Here is a 19551-nt window from a genome sequence, read left to right on the forward strand (position 1 = left end):
TGCATGTTGTGAATGAGTTGATATGGATAACAGTAAGAAATGTTTTCTTTTTCAAGGTCCATGGTGTAAAGAAGGTCTGTGAGAGGGTGACCACAAGGCAATCAGCCCCTCACCCATTTTTCCCCCCTAGGATTTCTCGATCCTCTTCTCTTCTGGAGCAAGGGAACCAGTCTTTCCTTAGGAGACCAAACTGCAGAGACAGCGTAGAGATGCAAGAGAATAAGCTGACACAGGACAGCAATTAACGGTGTACCTCTAATAATTTACTGAAGCTCACTCTCCTGACCTTTCTGTATTTAGATCAGCAGGAAGGGTGCGTAATGAGGGCCGCGAGAGGGCAATCGGGTTCTTACAGCTGGTCAGGCGAATTAATGCAAATTGCTTGGCAGTTCACCAAAGCAGACCAATGAGGGCTCTTCATAAGAAAAAAAGAAAAAAAAAATCTTGAAGGTGGCCAGTCCATGGGCTGGATTTGTCAGATTTCTAACCCACTGTAAAGGAGAACAGTGGTTCTGTGTTTTGGAGAGACACCACAGCCGTGGGTGAGTTGCCTTTGTCTGACACATTTCACAAACCCTTCTGCTCCTCTACCTTCCGCAGCTTCTCGCTCCCCCTCCCCTGCGTCCCTTTTCCTCATGTCATTTAATGTTGCTGTGTCCTGGGGGAGTAGGGGAATAGTGAACACTCGGCAAGGTGCTCTTCCCTTCCTCACTTGAGCACAGGGCTGTCAAGTTTCCAGCTTTCTAGACCACACTCATCACCAGGCATCTCAGAGGCAAGGGCTTTTTTTAAGGAAACTCCTGGCAGCCAGGTACCTGATACTTTAAAAACCTTCCCCTCCACACCTCCTCCAATCCCTGCAAACGGCAGAAAATTGGTTTATCCACTCAACCCTCGTGCTGTCATTCACCTTTGACCCGACAATTTCATTTCTGGGAACGTGGAGGACTTGCATAAAACCAGAAGTCACCTGTAAAATGACGAGTGCACGTGCTCTCCCCTTCCTAATACTCTCCATACACTCTTCAAAGTGAAATGCCATTTCCAGTAGGCAATAGTTACTGGCTGGTGGCATCCATCTGAAATGATCCGGCAACATTTCCCTTACCTCGTGATGGCCTGGATTGAGGCGATGGAAAGCACTGGAGCTGCTGTGTCCTGGAGGAAGATGGAAATGGAAGTGCATCCCCGCAGGGTAGGGGGAAATACCTTCCCTCTGGTGCAGTTTCCCTTCTGCAAGCCGTCCTTGCCACAGCAGACAGCTTCTTGACCTCCCCTCTCCTCCTCTCCCAAGGAGACAGCTGTTCCCCTTATGTGGCCATCCTTCGGGGCATGGATGCTCATGGGTATTTGGAGCAAGTTGGAAGCAAAACCATGCGCTTGACTTATACTGGCCATCTACCCGTCTACTCAAATGAGCAGCGAGTGCTTCTGCTTTTGACTTGCAGAGAGGCAGAAGGGTGTCATGGGCACTGCATCCGCCTTGCATGCACGTTGCCATCCTTCAGCCCCTGGCAATGGCGTGATGGCCAAGGGCTGCCGAGCCTGGCTTATTCTGCAAGCAGCACTTCTGCGGGTTGATTTCTAGCATTGCCAAAATCACCATGCTTTACCGGGTTGTTTTTATAATCTGCTTTTGGGGTACAGGTGTAAGGGCAAAGAGACTCATCACATGTAAATAAACAAATAAGCATGGCTCTTCGGTTTGAATGGCTATGCTGTCAGACGTGACAAAGGATTTTGCAGCGCATGCTGCAAGAAGATACTTAAAATCTCATTCGAAACCTGTCAGCTTCCCTACCCCACAGAAGGGAGATAACAAACAGCACATACTTCAAAGCTACGTTTTAAGGACTAAAAAGATGTTCACGCGGGGCTTTGAAAACGCACATAAATCATAGGTGTTAACACCAAGACCTCATTTATTTGAAATGGTGGCTGCTTGCAGTGCAGCCTTGACCTCCCCTTGCTGCTACGGGCCAGGACGCTGCCAGCTGGGAGGACACGGCTGCCTGCCTGGCTGCCTGCCTCGGGTGGCCCCAAACCTGGGTGCCAACCCCTGCGCATGGCCCCACCAGCGAGAGGGAAGGCGAAGGCTTTGTTCCCACCGTCGCATCCTTACCCAACGCCAACACCGTCTTCGGGGAGGACAGAAAACAAGGCCAGACCTCGGGGAAGCGCAAAGAGAAGGCAGGATTGGGGTCGACCTTGGCTGCTGAGCACTGTGGTGGGGGAGATGTCTGCCCGGGCAGTGGCACCCTGCCCACTAGTTGCAGGCAAGCCGACAATGTCCCGTTTTAGAAGAAAGGGCTGTATTTTTCCATGTCCTATTTTCATGCTAATTATGTAAATACATTTGGAAAAAAAACCCCACAAAACACCCAACACTGAAAGAGCGCTGAAGTTGCAAAGCTCAGCACAGGACTCACGGCCTCGCCAGCCCCCGGAGCCCCGACAGCATGTGGTCAAGTTTGGGTTTCTGCAGGACCCCTGCCTCGTTCAGGAAATGGCAAATGGTTTAGGATTTCCTTTCCAGGTGTGCAGGACTCACTGCTCCGGCCCAGGGCTGCCTGCAAAGCCACGGATCTTCCACAGGTGCCCCACACACCAAGTGCTTTGCAGGTATTACTGCACCCCCCCCAGGCCTGTGTGGTAGGTAGGAGACTGATGTTGCCTCATTTTCCCCTGGCAAAGGGAGGTGCGGCGGGACCGGGATAAGTACCTACAAGAGCACTGCCAGGTTCTGGGATCTGAGGCACCTGGGCCAGGAGTTTTGGAACATTTGTAATTTTTACCATGCTTTGCACAGTCAGAGCACAGCTTGAAGTGCAGTGAGGGGTGCTCAGCACTTGCCACTCTAATAGCAGCCCGGGAACGAGGGCAATATCCAGAATATCTGCAACGGAATAAAGGAAATGTCCTTTGGTGGAAAAGTCAGCAATCGCATCCCACGTGCACAAAGGGGCTGAGTTATGGTTGCACGAGCACTCATGTCACTGGTATTTCCTGATACCTCAGTGCTCAGCTGCAATGCCAGTGGAAGTTTTTCTCCATGGTATCATTAGTACCGAGCTCTGCCGCACCCATGCCCGCAGCTGGGCGAAGCCAGGGGGGCCGGAGACGATGACTGATGACTGTGTGGTGGAGCGCAGCAGCGTGGGTGCTCAGAGCATGCCCCGGGGCCAGCCAGAAGCAGGGTGGGTGCCTCCTTGCCACAGCCTTGCTGGTGCTGCCCCGGTCGGCCTCGTCCCCTCCACAGCTTGCGACCTCACCAGTTACTTTGGCAGCGGTCAAATGATTTATGCACCAACTAATATGTACGATGGGAGTGTACGATGTGCGACACAGACCCCGTCAGTTGGGCGTTCGGTACCTGTGGTGGAAATGCAGTTAAACACCGCTCTGGAGACAAGCAACAGCCGCTGGGCATTATTTAGAGGCCAGGGTTGCCTTCGTCGGTGCAGACTCTTCTACCTGCTGCCATGTACGGGCTCTGTGCGACCTGGTTACCTCTATGAGATCCCAGGCTTCCAGCTAAAAACCCACCCAAGCCTGTGGGGATTTGTTTTCCTTTGTGGCACAGTAGACACCGATGCAAATCGAAGGCCCTTTGTAAATGCAGATCAGCGCTTGTATCTCATATGCCTTGCTAGACATACAGATAATCACTTGGGATATGCTAGGAAGAGCAGTATGTACCTAACAGCAAACGCATCGGTCCCCAGCATCGTTGACACAAACCATAAAGCTTCGCACCATCACGGGGTGAATCTGTCTGTGTCTAGACAGCCCAATGTCTTGCATTTGGGTGGCTTCCGCAAAGCTTAGCGCCAGGGGGTACCGATTGGTTTAGCGTAAGAGGGTATTGCTAGGCGGACTTTCTCTTTCGTAAAAGACGAAATTCTGGATCGGTTCTGGAAAGCAGAGTCTTGCTGACAACGGGTCCCTAGGTGGGCTTCCCCCGTTCGCCCCCAAGTTGCCAGAAGGCGTCAAGTCACTTGTCCGCAGCAAATTCCCTGCCGGGCGGCGGCCGCCCGAGCCCTGACGCCGCTTTTTCCCTCCCCGGCGGGGCCGGAGCTGGGAGCCGGGAAACGAGAGCGGGGAGCGAGGAGCGGGGAGCCGGGAGCCGGGAACCGGGAGCCCGGAGCGCGGCGGCGAGGCGCGGGGCGGCGCGCGCGGCTGGGGGGGGGCGGCGCGCGGGGCGGTGCGCGGGGCGGCGCGCGCGGGCGGGCGCGGATCGCGGTGGCGGCGGCGGCGGCGGCGGCGGCGGCGGCGGGGATGGCTTTCGAGGCGCTGGCGGAGGCGGCGGAGCGGTGGTGCGCCCGCACGCCCTTCCAGCTCATCGCCGCCGAGGAGACGGAGCGGCGCATGGACTTCTACGCCGAGCCCGGCGTATCCTTCTACGTGCTCTGCCCGGAGGCCGCCTGCGGCGACAATTTCGTGAGTGCCCCGGGAGGGGACCGGGACCGGGACCGGGACCGGGACTGGGACCGGGACCGGGACCGGGGGGGGAGCGGTCACGGACGCGCGTGGGTACCCGCGCGTGTGCATGAACGGGCGGGCGGCCTCTGCGCCGCTTTGGGACACTCCCCCCCTCCGTCGGTGCAGATCCCCGGTGCTTGGGGGAGCACCCGAGGGGGAGCGCCGGCGGGGGGGGGGGGCGGAGGAGGGGGCCGTGCCGGGAGGGGCGGAGGGATGCCGGGATGGCGGGCGGTGGTGCCGGGATCCGCGGGTGCGCCCGGCGTGTGGGCCGGGGGTGGCGGGGACAGGGCGGGGGGATCCTCCCCAGCGCGCACCACAATCTGGAAAATGGAGTCCGCCGCCGGTGGGGGGCGGCCCCGCGGGCAGGGCTGCGGGCAGGGACATCCCCCCCCCCCCCCGCCCCCGCCTTCCCTATCACCCCGGCCCGGGGAGGCTGCGGGGGGGGGGGGGGGGCGGGAGAGGAGGGGTGCGAGCGGCCCCCTCTCCTTCCGCGTCCCGCGGGGGCCGCAGCTGCTGCTCCCCCCGCGGCCCCCCTCCCTCCTCCCGAGGTGCCGGGACTCGGCGCAGGGACGAGCGGACTGGCAGGGCTGTCACGGCAAATGGAGAATGGGCAGGAATAAAATGGAGTCAGGATGACAGGAGGGCCGCGCCACCCCCGCCGCCGCGCCGGGGCTGGGGGACCCGGGCAGGTGCCGGCCCGGCGCCGCCGCCGGCTCCCCTCCCCGTCCCTCGCGGAGTTCGGCGGCAAGTTTGTGCAGAAATGGCACCGGGAAAACAACCCCTGGCTTTGGGATTGGGGTGTGTGGGCGTGGGGGGGTGGGGGTGTTCCCCCCCCCCCCGCCCTCCCGGTGCTGAGCAGCAGTGCGAGAAGAGTTAACCGAAAAGCGGCACCTCGCCACGGGGTTTGTAACCTGCAAAACTCCAGTTAACTGCAATGAAAGGATTTTATTTTATTTTTTAAAAAAAACTAGCTCCTAGTGCAGACCATTATTGTAGGAATGTTGTAGGTCCTTGCCTTGCCGGAGCAACTTTCATCCCTAGAGCTGCTTGACAATTAAATCCCTTTCCAACAGGTAAGTGCAGTATGAACCCCTTTCACAGATGAGTTCGTGGAAACAAAGAGCAGTGAAATGACTTCTTCAGGACCACAAATCCCGGCGAGCAGGACATTTATTTATTGTGTTGGGCAGATGGTCATGCTGACTTATGAAAGAAGTTATCTGAAGTTTAGGTATGCATCTGTCCAGGGATACATGAGACCTTCAGCCGCTGTCCTGGCCGTGGCAGTGGAGCATCTCTGGGTGTGGATTCTCCTGGTCCACAGTGGGACTGGCCCTGCACACCCATCTCCCAGCACCGAGGAGCCCGTCAAATCCCGGCACTTGTTCCCTTCTAGAGACGCCTGTGATTGGAAGGGGCCATGCCTACTGGACCCTTAAGCAGGGATACGTATGAGTCCAATGAAGGACTAGGCTAAAGCTGTGATTGGATGCTAATGATATTGGAAATTGCCAAGAAAGCTCATTATTTTTCTTAGATGTGTATTGTTTCTTTATATGCTGCTCAATAATTGAGCAAACTCTTTCAAAACAAGATCTAGTCAACTTCTTTAAAAAAAAGCTTAAGCAGTTTCAGGCCCTATTGCTATGCTTCCAACACTGGCCAATTTTTGTGGGTTTGCAACCACATTTTCCCTTTTCTTTTTGGCAAATATTTTCATTCCAGGGTTGCTGTGGGAAGGACTCCCCGCCCAAAGCCACCAGTAGTAAAACTGAGCAAAAGGGCCAACTGCTGTCAAATGCAAAACATAAACAGTGGAAAACTAGAGGCAGTGTTTTCTTCTGTCTTTTTTTGGCATAATTACTTGAGGCACTTTTTGTAGTATTAATACTTTTAAGACAGGCAGATAGGTGTCATTCTTAATTCTTTTCCTGTTGATGGTATCTCTTTAATGCGATTAAGAACCACTAATAAGCTGATTCACCAGCATCGTGTTTTCGGCTCCTAGTGCACTGTGGGGCTTCATTTCTGCTCCCAGCTTGGCTATCTTGTGTTTTGCAGTCATTTTCTCTTTTTGTGTTCCAGAAGATAAGTTTCCTTTCTATGTGCAATTACAGGCTAAAGTTTATTTTAAGGAGACTTAATACAAGCCAGGGGTCTGATTCGCATTTGCACTCCAGCCTTGTTGCATGGCTTCAGTAACACAATGGAGTGTGAAAGTGAGTAAATATAAACAGAATTCACAGTGGCACACTTTACAGCCTTTTTACACCCTGTGACTCTTATAAAGGAGCCTCACATTTAATAAGCATCTGGTGCCTGGTATTCTTGTTCTCTTTCTTTACATCTTCATTTCATAATAATGCAACTTAAAAAGCTGAAGCTATGTAGGAGGTGCTGGAGAAGTCCATGATAACCCACTTATAAGGAGGAAATGATGAGCATGATGAACTTAAAAGGGAGGAGGAGAAAAACACAGAAAGGTTGCCAAGATGCAAACTGGGGGAGATTAACTCTGAATTTTCTATAAAATCAGAGATTCCAGATCACAACAATCATATCATTTTGATTTCCTGTAAAGGTATCATTAGGCTAGGTTTTTAGCATGCCAGGGATGCAGAAGACCCATCTAGATGCCTGCTGGCATTTTCAGTACCACCTGGACACTAAAACTCTCTGAATCAGCATTTTAGATAGCTGAATTACGTATAATTTAGCTCTTGAGGCTCATGGTGTTCTCAAAAAATTAACTGGACTTGTGTAGCCATAACCAGTGAGGGTGGGGGTTGCGATGCTATTCCTTATAGTCTGTCATTTGTTTTGTCACTGTGTTATTGCTGGTATTCAAATTAACCGTTAGATCAAATAAAAATATGATGCCACCTTGATGCAAAATATTCCTAAAATATTTTAGAACAGAGTTGGCGAGTCTGAATATTTTCTGCAAGTCCAATTACCTCCACAAAGAAAAAGTTTTGCTGCCATGCTCAGCAGGTGGGCTGGTTAGAAAAAGGTGGTCCAGCAAGTGACTCTCATCCAGCAACACCGAATCATCTAAAAGCGTGAGGGAAAGCAAACCCCTCCAGATGCAACCCTATGAATTGCCTCAGCTATGTACTGTGTGTAGGTGCTGAACTAAATAATTCAACCATGATCCTAGGTCAGCTGAGGTGGAAATTAGTGGCTGTCTGCTTTTGTAGTGACACAAAGCAACTGTGAGCAAAACTGGGCAAGCTTGGAAAACACATACTCAGATGATGAGGTTAATATTTTTTTAATTGCGCAGCCATGGCCGAGCACTGTGGTCCACTGGTTTGCTAACAGCCCGCTTCTCCGACTGCAAAGAGATCCTCAGGCATCGGGGGGGGGGGTCCAGGAAAAACATCTCCGTATGTGCAGCCTCACTGACTGCTCTAACTTTCTAAGCAGGAGCTGAAGCCTCAAATTACGTTTGTTTTTATTTTGAGAAGCCAAAATTCCTTTTGCAGGTTCCTCTGGAGATGCATGAGTCAGTGGTGAGACTCAGTTCCTGCACTGCCTCAGTGCAGCGCTGAACAGCCACAGAGTCCTGTAGATGCAGCTGAACTTATAGGTGTTATAACCCTGGTCTTTATTATGGTTGAGTTTTCTTGGGGGGGAAGAAGAAATCAAGCCATTGCTGAATGAGATGCGTGCACTAATGGCATGTGTGAGTGCATTTGTTGCTACAACCAAAGTTTTAAATCTTCTGCAGATGTTGAAATTGTTGGAAGCCTTACTTGCTTACTGCCTTATGATGCTATGCAGAAAAGTCTCTTCAAAGGCTCAATGATCAAGTTACTCGCTTAGGTTTTCCCCTTGTGCTAGATCATCTTATTCTGCGCTACTGCTGACAAATTCACGCTGCAGTCTGAAACGTGGTGCAGCTTGAAAAGAGACTGTAAAAACATGATAGGACAACACGGGGTTAACTTTCCCTGGGGAACGAACTAACTATTATTTATAAAAGGGCAGGGCCTGATTTTCATTTATGTGGAAGCTCCTGTGTATAGCTCTGGTAGTCAAAAGAAGCCACAACTTAAACAAGAATCAGGATGTTAGCAGTCATAATCGTTTTTTACATATAAACAATTACAACAGGTTTAGCATGAGCCATGAACTGCCAAGCTGCAACATCCAGCTCTTAAGTTTGACACAAAGATTAGAAGTTAACTAAACTGTTATTGCTAATGCCAAGTATTAAGAAATCATGGGCCAGACCTCCAAAATCTCAAGGCTGTTCTTAAAATGTGATTTGAAAGTGTTCATTTGATATTTTAAAGAGGGTTCATTTGAGTTCACTTCATGTACCTTCTGCCTTTTTAGGCCATAGAAATCACAAAGTGCAGGCATTTTTTATATTTTTTTTTGTAAATAGAAGCTGGGATTTGGTTGTATATTTATAGGACTACAAGGCCCATGACTCTAAGATGGCATGAAGTATCATGAGACTTGTGGTATGTGCCTTTGAGAGTTGGCAAGACTGTAAAGAACTTATTTTTATTGCCAGACTGGTTAAGAGATGACTCTGGTTACATGGAAAAAGCAGAACCTACTCAGTAAGGCAGGGCTCTTTTCATAACAAAACATTTCACTATGTTTATGCTTGTAAAATGCAACAAGCAGCAAAGAAAATGTAGGTCAAGTGAGGCTCATAGCAAGGCAGTTACAGTTTTCATCTTAAAGATGCAGCTTAGATGATGTTAAGTAGTGTTTTCTTTCAGTAAGTGTAAAACTGCATCCCTGGCAGGTATTCACCGTGGAACAGGAAGGCGACATGCAAGCCTTATGTTAGGGATTGAAACATCTGTTGTTCTTACTCTTTCCTTGTATGTTAGTTAAGCTTCAGAGAGACCCTCCTCTTTCCTTTTTTAAGCATAACCTACCGTTTATAGCACAGTAAAAAGCTGCACAGCACTTCAGGGAAAAAAGCTGCTGTGCAAAAACAGAGGTATAAGAGTCTTAAACCAATTTTGCAGTGTTACACTTCTCTGTGTAGCAGACTATCTTAAGACAGTCCCATGCACAAAGTCTTCAGAAAGAAGGTCTTTAAAAGTATGCGTTAGCTTGTGCTGCGTGCTGCCCTTGTGTGCAAGAAGCATTGTTGCCTGAGTGCTTCCACCATTGCTCATGAGCTCTGTTTCAAACAACCTTGTTGCAGCAGAATAAGCATCAATTTTGGGAGAGGCTTCACAGAGCCAGGCTGGGGAACCAGCATCTGCAAAACAAGAGCAAGAAGAGAGGAATATCCCAAATGGATTTAAATGTGCCTGCCTGGGAACAGAAGATTCAGGTCTAGGAGAAGTAAACCTCAAAACAGGGAGGGAGACATGAAGTGTCAGGATGTTGTGAGTGCCCAAATTTCTCTCCTTGGCTCTGTCTCTAAGGTGCAGGTATATTTTGCATCTTTTCTTCTGCACTGTCGAGAGAATTACACATCAAGTTCCACCTCCAGGGTCACATCACACTTGAACTAATGCCAGGAAGACAGAGAGATCCTCTAGCTCTTCCTGAGGGCTTCATTGCAGCGGATGATGCAGAAGAAGAAAAAACCCAATAGGACTTCCAGGTCTGAGCAGGGCTGATGTCAAACGAAAACACCTTTACTCATAAAATGTGCATGTGCAAGGCATGTGTACCCTTCGTTGCTGGTGCAGTTGTAAGGCTGCATTCTCTTCTGGATCGATTTCCCTGCTTTCTGATGCATCGTATTAATAAAATCAAGGTTTCTCCTCAGAAGCATGGCTTCTGAAACAGCCTGCAGTGCCCATCCCCATTGCGGATCTGAACAGCAGGAGGCCCAGTGTAGTTTGGCAGATGTTTACAACATATCACCTTATAAAATCACGTGGAAGGGCCAGCGTGAATTCCTGTTAATGCCTTTTCTTTCTCGTGTTGCTGTTGGCTTTCAGCACGTGTGGAGCGAAAGTGAGGACTGCTTACCTTTTCTGCAGCTTGCACAGGATTACATCTCCTCCTGTGGGAAGAAGACACTCCATGAAATACTGGAAAAAGTCTTCAAATCCTTCAGACCCGTAAGTGCCTCTTTTTACTTCTAAACATTGACATTTACCCGTGACTTTTAATAGGATAGCACTGGATGGAGCAAGGCAGTTTTTCTTCTGCAGGGACTTACATCTCCAGTCAGCTGCGTGGGCACAGGGATGTTAGCACATAAGCTACTATCAGGCAATTGGAAATTGTTTCTTGGAAGCCAGCTGCCTTTTTATTTCCATTTCTGTGTTTGAGAGGATGAGATTCCTGGGCAGGGTGGGAGCCCAACTGGTGCGGCAGCCGGTGGCACTGGCTCCCCAGCTGCACAGGGGCTCTCATCCTGCTGATGCAGCGCTGACTCCGAGGAACGGGATGCAAGTCAGCGCTGCGGGACTTTGTGGCAGAGTTATGTCCTGGCACTGGAATTGGGGAGTTTTGCAAGGATCTGGGTAGCGAGAGTAAACCTCTGGGAAGCTGGAAATACGGTTTCTCCTGAGAGTAGTTTGTTTTATTTTAGGGTTGGGTTTTTTTCTCCCAGGTGGTCCAGATTTTTCTCTTGGGATGGTTGCCACTTGGTATTTGCAAATGCCAGTTTGGTCACTGAGAAGAGAACAGAAGCTGGGTTTTGGCGGGGGTGTGTGTGTGTGTATTTTTCTGGTTTGCTGCTACTCAGCTTTCTCTGTCCTTGTTTAACACTAAGATTTTGGTCAAAGCCTGGGTTGCATCAGTGAGGTGACTTAGGCTGGCTGTTGTCCTTCATTTTTGCCAAATCCTCCCTGTTGCACAGCCTCTCCTTTTGAGAGCCTTGGGCTGGGTAAGTGGCTGGTGCAAAGCAGAACAGAGGTTTGTTGCCAGAGCCACGGTCCCGTGATGTCCATGGGAAAGCTGACCGATGGACATTTTTAAACTCAGCTGAAAATATAGACCTTTTTCCCTCCTCTCTTTTTCTGGCTGACTAATCGAGAAGACTGAAAATGTATCCCAAGTATTTAGAGTGAAAGGGAGGGCCTGGAGTGCCGATATGAAAACACCGGCCTCCCTGTGTTACACCCTTGCATTGCCTTGCTGCAGACTGTTGCAGCTGGTCGACATAAAAGAGCATCATTTTAAAGAATCCTTTGAGAGACTGGAAATAAATAGAACAGATGCACACTTTTCTTAGAAAGGACTGGAAATCTGATCCATCAGTACAGCTGCTTGTAATCGTGAAAACATACAAAAATATAAATATGTTTCCCAGAACAGTATTCGGCAGTTGGATCTTCATAGCTGTTTTCTCCTGCTCAGAAAAGCTGTGTCTTTGAGGAGAAACTTCCATTGGTTAACTAAAGAGGACTTCAAAAAGACTTAATTAAATTGGTACAGATCACTTATTTCATTTAAACCACATGTATTTCAGCATAGCTTAAGTTGCTGAGAAATTGGCTTCAGTCAAACCAAGTTGAGCTACTCTTCAGAATAAAAAGGTTCAAAGCAAGGGGAGCCATTATGCTCATTTACTCTGGGCCTTTCATTAATACATCACATTTCACCCCATGATTCCTACCACTGAGCACATAAATTGTGGTTGAGCTGGAGTGTATCTCTTCCAAAGACATCCAGTCTTGATGTAAAGTCTTCAGGTGACTTAAAGGATACAGCACTACTGGGCATTTTTTCTTCTCATCATTAGTTACGCTCCTGTGAAAAACTTTTATTTACAATCTGCATTTTTCTAGTTTTGCCTCCTAACTGTTGAATTTCATTGTGCTTTTGTCTGCTCCAAGCCAGCATCCTCAATTGCCAGAGACCTCTTGCAGTCTTGTAGTCAAGTACTTCTTCATTTTCTCTTGGATGTACCACAAAGATTAAGTTTCTCAGATTCTCCTTTGACCTAGTATTGAGAGATTTGCATCAGTGTAACAAAACCGGGTTTATCATTTGAGGTATGGTTGTGTGTAGACAAGTCTAATAAGGAGTGTGTTGACATTTTTCCCTTATTGTAATTATTAAAAATAGCACATGCATGGTAGGATAGATTTTTAAAAGTGAAGGGTGTTGCCATAGATGTATGGAAACAGTTATTTTGCACCCTCAGGCCTTTGCAAGAACAAAACCATTTTTCATCAGTATTGGAAAATAATTTCCTTGGCATTACTTTGTGCTGTCCCCCATCCTTTCTCTGCTGGACCTGTCTTGCTAATAAAACCACCTTGCTGTTAGCTTGGAGGTAACAGTGCATTTGCAGGGCATTTCTTCTGCGCTATCCCAACCAAGTCTGCTGTCAGAGACCGGTTTGGCAAATTTCAGTTTGAGAAATGGCAGTTTAGGAAAAATTGCTGCTGAAGGTCAGACTGGCCTCTTCTAAAGTGTCTGATGGTCCTGGCTGCTCAATCTGAGACACTGAGGAGGGGCCAGGTTTTTAGCATGTGCTTGGTAAGCACCTTCTGAAAGTCTTTTCCATTTCAGTATTTTCAGCTGGACATCCAAGATTATTAAACAGTTTTCAAAGTCTTTGTCGGGGTCCTTCAAAGGGAAATGTTTGGGAGGAGACACCAGCGGTGCACCTGCAGCTCTCCATGCCCTCCTGCATGGCATGAGCACCTGCCCTCCCTTAACCGAGGGCTCCCAGACCGATTTTTGCCTGGTAACGCAGCTCAGCCTGCTCTGCACATTCATGGTAACAGCCCAGCCGCGTCTCAGCAGGCTTACCGTGGGGCTTGCGGCATGGGAAGGGACTGGCTGCTCACGCTGCTGGGCCCCATGTTTCGGAGGTGGTGAGAGCAGGGACGCCCAGCAGTTGGCATCCCTCTCAGTGAGAGACATGGATTTCCCTCTGCTTACTGCTCTTCCCTGGGTGCAGGAGGCAATGAGGGTGGTCTGGGAGCTGCTCACCAGCCCCCACTGCTCTCAGGCATCTCTCCCTTATGTTTCATGGGCATAAACACAGTGCCAGGGCAGGATATTTATTTAGACAAGGCTTTCAAAAAGTGTCGGTTAACCGTTGACAGCTAAACCGCATATCTAAATCCTGCTCTAGACAAGGTCAAGCTGTTTCTTTGCTGAAGGTGGTGGGGGGTATGTTGTCTCTGGCCATTACTGCCTTCCTGGGTTGGTTTCCACAAAACTCTGTCATCTGCCTTATTATCCACTTACTCAGGGAGCATCCAAAAGTGCCAGACACCATGCAGGTACATGAAGTGATATCAGTAGCACTGGGCTCAAACACCACTATTTGCCTCAGAGCATCTCATCTCCTCTGATGCCCTTGTCTCTCTGGTGCCAGAAGTGTCCATGCTGGTGCCTGTAAGCACATCTGCCTGGAGACTAAGCCCTTCACACTGGGATTTGACAGAGCCATGTTATCTCTAGTGTAGCATCATGTGGACCACTAAAGCTTGGTCTTGTACTTGGCTTATTTTTCAGTGTGTTTGTGTGTCTGCTTTTGGTAGGAGGCAATGTCACTCTGCTTTCGTGAGTTTGCAACTTAAAAGTACTAGGTTATTTGTATGAAATCAGGGCATTTCAAAATAGTTAAGAGAAGAAAGACAAATAAAAAATAAAAATGCCTGAGGGACGTTGCACCAACTGACAGAGTTTGCAGAGGACCAAAACATGAGTCCTACAGTTCAGCAGCAAATTCCAGGGCTCCCTGATTGAGCTCACCTTCAGCCTAAAAAGCCTACATCTGAACTGGGGAGTCTGCAGTGTAAAAGCCACTTATCCCGTATTCATTGAATTCATACACATCCCAGTGACCTCTCCTTTGCCTCCAGATGGGTAGTTTGGCCAGCAGGAGTAAATAGATGTAGTTCAGGTGGTGCTGCTGCTGGTCGTCCTCCCTCCTCACCACCCTCCTGTCCTCCTTCTCGCCACACATCCTCACCTGGCAGTTTTGTTCCCCTTGGCTGTTTGGCTGATGGATCAGCTCTCTCTTTCTACACCCCTTTCCTGTTTTACCTCTTTCCTCCTTGTTTTTGCTCTCCATTAAAGTCCTTTCAAGTTTACCATGTAGCTGATACTTTAATATATGAAGTAGATATGGACTAGAAGCAAAAACTAGTGTGTTTGAAAAAAGACAAGGTGGGAGTTGGTCTAGGGTCAACTCAGGCCACCTTCATGATCTTATTTTGTCTTCATCTTTTATACACCCTCCTTCTGTTTTGACCCAATGTTTGTAGAGCTCCCTGCACTTTGGACCCTGATCCTCCATCCTTGGGGTCAGGGTGTGGGCTGATTTGTCACTGCAGTCCAGGGAGCAGTAAGGGGATAACAGTGGTGAGGGACCATAGTCCTGTGTGAAGCAATGAAATGTGACCCCTAAAAGCAGGACCTGCGCCTAAAAGCAGGACCTGCATGGTTGAGGTCCTTGGTGCCTTGAAATATCCTAAAGTGTCCGTGAGAGAACAAAACTGCGCCTCTTTTGGAGGAACATCCATCCCATCCCATCCCATCCCATCCCATCCCATCCCATCCCATCCCATCCCATCCCATCCCATCCCATCCCCATCCTTCCTACACTCCATAAAACCGCTAACGTCAGCAGCATCACTCTTTGATTTATGCTGCACCAGGGAGAGGAGAGCTGGGTGTCCCAAGGGTGAAGGGAGAGGGGATGTGTGAAAAGCAGGGTGTGCTTCCCGTCCTTCGGGATTGTGCGCGTCTTTGCAGTTCTCTTGGTGTATGTTGTGTCTTCTGTGCTAATTTTGCATGGGAAAGGCTTACGGTATCCCATAAAATGAAGATTCACGTGGCTCATTTCCCTGCAAATCAAGGAGGAATTGTAATCGGAGCTGAGCAAAAAAAATGTGATCAAAGCTCTTTCTGCTGGGTGATATAAACGGGGCAGTACAACACTCACATTTACTTTGAATACACCAAATCAGTTTAGCAAAAATAATACTGGTGGATAAGAAAGTCTAGAGGCCTCACTTTTGCATTTTAAAACCTGAGTATTTTAGTTGTAGCTTCAATATGAAACAAAACCCCCGCATCCTGAAAATGAACCAAGTAGCTTCATGTTCAGCTAAGCATTTGATTTGAAAAATATGTATGCATAGGAATATTTACTCTTTGTTCTGCTCAGAAAACATTTTCAGCTTGGGGTCTCTCTGTAAATATTTTTAAAATGCGAAGGAGGGGGTTTAGTCAGCAAATTCTCCTTCCATTTCCCTGCCGAAGAAACCCTGCAACTAAAAAACTGGTTTTCTTCCAGTAACAGTGGGGAATACAAGCTTCATTGGACCCAGAGGCTAATTCTGTGCATTGTATTTGTGTCCACTGAATAATTTTGAATGTTGATCACAGACTAAATTAATTTAGGTCCCTAAAAATCTGCCTCATCACAGCCTTCTCATTTTCATGCTACCACCTAGCAAGTGTCACCCTCTTCCCGATTTTTCTGGGCTTTGCCTCTTTCGAGAGCTAACAGCTGCGTCACTCTCCAAACAGGATGTTGCATGCATCTGTGCTGCTCTTCCAGCCCTGGCAAGCTAAATACATGGTATTCCCAATAATGCCTGGCATACAATTTTGCTTTGTGGCTATTAGTAGCTGCTCGTGTAGGATTCTAATACGAGATTTCCACAACAGATGCATTATTTTGACTATTATTTGGTTTATCTGTCTTCCTGACTTCTGTTGGCTTGGCAACCTTTTGGAGGAAAGGGGAAAAGTTCAAACATCACTGTTTACTCATTTTCCTGTAGCAAACAAGTGCCATTGCAGTGATAGAAGCCATCAGGTTGAGGCATCCAAACATTGTCCAAGGAAGATGGACTGGCAGTTCTTCACAAGCCCAAATCTAATTTGCAGAAATTTAGAGGGACTCGGACAATTTTGAGTTGAATACACAGTATTTCTCACTGCGAGGGCTTCACCCAGCATGCAAGGCTTCTGGAGTGATGGATTGAAGGGTTCAAGAGAAGCACTTAACATGGTGGGATCTTTAGGTTTTTAGGGACTCCTTGCCTACTCCATACTAGCCAGTTCTGCATGAGAATGCTTTCTTCTTTGGCTTTTATAGGGTTGCTGAACACAGTCTTAAACTGAGATAACTACTGCTACAGTACTATCATGGTTCTTTCTGAAGTTAAACCACTGCCAAGTGTAAACAATCAACAATTTGTGATATGACCTCAGGGAAGAAGGTGAAGCTTTTTGCAAGTTCCTTGCTTTGATTTTATTTATGTCCTGGTCTCTGAGCACTTAATTTCGTGTGAGGATGCATTTTCAAATCTTTATCACAGGAGGGAGAGAAAGAGTGTCAAGATCGTTACGCAATACTATTATTCCAGGGTTTGAGGTTTTCAAGAAGTGTCACCTAGGTATTGTGTGAAGATTTGCAGCAAAGCTGCATGAGTGGGTAATTCACTGTTACACAGTATTTTCTCTTCTTTGTAGTTACTTGGGCTTCCAGATGTTGATGATGATGCATTTGAAGAATATAATGCAGACGCGGAAGAAGAGGAACCAGAAGCCGATCACCAACAGATGGGTGTCAGTCAGCAGTGATTTTCTGAGAAGCTAAAAAAATTTGGAAGCCTTTGGTACCAGGTGGGGTCAGGTGGTCCCACGTTAGCCTGTTCGAATTCATACATCACATGGGGATATCTGGCTCCCAGGATGAAAGTTTTACAAAATGGTTTAAAAAAGAAAAAAAAAAAAATCTGTGATAAGCTTTGCTAAGAAGTGACCTGAATTTTGCTCCTGCTTCAGTGGGTTTTCTATGGAGTTGTCTTGGTAGCATTCTGCCATTATCAGTCTAGAAGTAGTTTTGTCACTGACTTGTCTCTTCGATTTATGTTCGGGAGTGGCGTTCACTGACATGAATGTAGAGTACTGAGAATGTAGGAAGCGTGTGGTGAGAGTGCCGAGTCCTCGTCGGTGACCTTTCCGAGGAAACCAGCGCAGAGAGCAAATGCGACTTGCGCTTTTCTTTTTAGTTCAACAGCTATGGTTTTTGACAAAGTACCAAACTTGGAGAGATTTCTCCTGAAAAACACTAGTTTAATATGGTTGGTACTGCAGAAGTGCACATGAAGGCTTAACAAAATTAATGGGAAGCGGGAAGTCCAGGGGAGTATTGGTGTCAGACGTATTAGTGTTGTTTTATTAACAACCAAGTTTACAAGTGCTGGATTAATAACTGAGAGTAATTAGTATCAGCAGTACACATTATAACCAACCCTGGTTCTCCAACACCATTTGATCCGAAGCCAAATGCTGCTTTCGTACAAATCAATTAAAAAATAGCCATCGCCTATCTCACTTCTGCATGAAAACCAACTTTAAGCTTTGCTGTTTTTAATACACTGCTAAATTATTACTCAAACCTCACAGCATTGTGAATTGAAGTGCAACTTAACTTTGAAGCCATAAGGGTATAAACCAGCACCTGGCTCTTAAAATTATGCTGGATATGTTCCTCTCCCTGGGCCTTTGAGCTAGTCTGGACAGTTACACCTCGCTGGAGGGGAGCTAAAATACTACTACTTTGGCTGATACAAAAACTAGTGAGGTTTTACTTAGCTGGGGACTTGCTCCCCAGAGGGATTTGGTGGGGTCTTGGTATAAAGGAGAAGAAGACCCGTCGTATTTTATACCAATTTTGCATGGATTTAAGTGACTCGGATGAGTGCCAGACTGTGAAGATGCAGGGTCTCTTTATTTACTTGCCTTTTGTACTGAAAATATAAGAAGCAAAGGGGATTCTGTTGCAATACAGCTGTTTTCCATAATTGAGCAAAATGTTTCTAAATTTACTCCTTTTTTCCAATTTTTTAAAAATCGTGAAATGAAGGTCACATGCTTCAAAAGCCCTTTTATACAGAATTAGCTTTATAAAAACAAAAAGTGAGTGACGACTCACTCTTGGACAACTCCTAGAAACAACTCGCACCATTTTGAAAACCCTGTTGTTAGCGATGTCTCCTTTTCAATAGATTTTTTTAAAGGCTTATTTTTTTCAAGGTTACTTAAGAGAGCAAGTTTGCTTGGTGGTTTACATTGCTGATGATGGCTTGAGAAATGCATAGCACTTGATTTTTCCAATCTGGGGCAAAGACCTTCCATAACCAGGACGGTGTGTCATACCTGAAGTATGCACAGAAGTGTCTACAACACTGTAAAAGTTGGAGTTTAAGAATATGAAAAAAAGTGGAAGAGAAACAGAGCTTAATGCAACTGTGTACATTCTTTCGGCATGCAGGCATAAACATGGTAGTCGCAGCACATTTTCTATGGACTAGTGACGTGAGAACCGTGGCAGTTCATTGTATAACACTGTACAGCAGCAATAGGCTTTTTGCTTACTAAAATAAAATGTAAGACCAGTGGTTTCCATCCCTGCTTTAAGTCCCTAAGTTTTTCTTTCCTCTCCAGCTAAAACAGACACCATAACCTTAAATAGAGCCTTGCTTTGGGAGAACCTTTCTCTTCATAGCATCCAATCTTTTGGTTGCGGCTCATGCAAGTAGATCTTTTGGGGCTGACTTTCCTCTGCTGTAATGTAATGCAAGACATAATTTGCAGTAGCGCAAGCTGAAGGCAAAGTCCTGCCGTTCAGGTTTGCTAGCCACTTGCACCCGTTTTGCTTAGGTGCAGGTGGCCAGCAGCGACATGCACGTGCATGCACCCACACGCACACTTACACGAGCCCCGGGCACGGCTGCGTCGTGAGCTGGGCTGCGGGCTCGGTCTGACTGGGAAATAACCCTCTGCCTTTTTACAGACAGGCAGTTTTCCAGCTGGATCAGTCCCACCGTCTGGTTCAGCGCGTCGCTGCACAAGATGAGTGCCGGCACAACAGAGGGGAGGGCGCAGGGGTGGACGTGGGTAGTAGCTGAGGACCTGCAGTTGAAGGTGCCTGGCACAGTGTTAGGGGCCTGTGGCCACGGTGGGGATGCAATCTGAATTGGCTGAAGTGCTGTGAAGGATTGACTCCACAAGGCTCAGTGGAGAATTGGGCTCTGGGTGGCAGCGGCATAGGCAGGAATTCATGAAATGAGGAAAGACTGTGAGATCCAATGCTTGTAATTGCATACAGGAGGTTGTAATATGTATGTACTGTGCTCTGCT

At 47.7% G+C, this 19551-nt stretch overlaps 1 protein-coding gene across 2 annotated transcripts in view; it reads left to right on the forward strand.

Annotated features, from left to right (window-relative positions):
- The first annotated feature begins 4220 nt into the window (after nucleotides 1-4220).
- MTURN (maturin, neural progenitor differentiation regulator homolog) overlaps nucleotides 4221-19551 on the forward strand; it is a 29102-nt gene continuing 13771 nt past the window's right edge. Inside the window, exons 1-3 of one of the 2 annotated variants that reach the window (XM_052796972.1) lie at nucleotides 4221-4440; nucleotides 10413-10535; nucleotides 16876-17028. In XM_052796972.1, the coding sequence (XP_052652932.1) occupies nucleotides 4279-4440; nucleotides 10413-10535; nucleotides 16876-16986 (396 nt within the window). In that variant the 5' untranslated portion in view covers nucleotides 4221-4278 and the 3' untranslated portion in view covers nucleotides 16987-17028. Of the gene's footprint in view, nucleotides 4441-10412; nucleotides 10536-16875; nucleotides 18817-19551 lie in introns of those variants that run through there. The other variant, XM_052796962.1, reaches the window with a different exon arrangement.

The sequence above is a fragment of the Harpia harpyja genome, chromosome 1 (assembly GCF_026419915.1).
Source record: "Harpia harpyja isolate bHarHar1 chromosome 1, bHarHar1 primary haplotype, whole genome shotgun sequence".
Taxonomy (NCBI): domain Eukaryota; kingdom Metazoa; phylum Chordata; class Aves; order Accipitriformes; family Accipitridae; genus Harpia; species Harpia harpyja.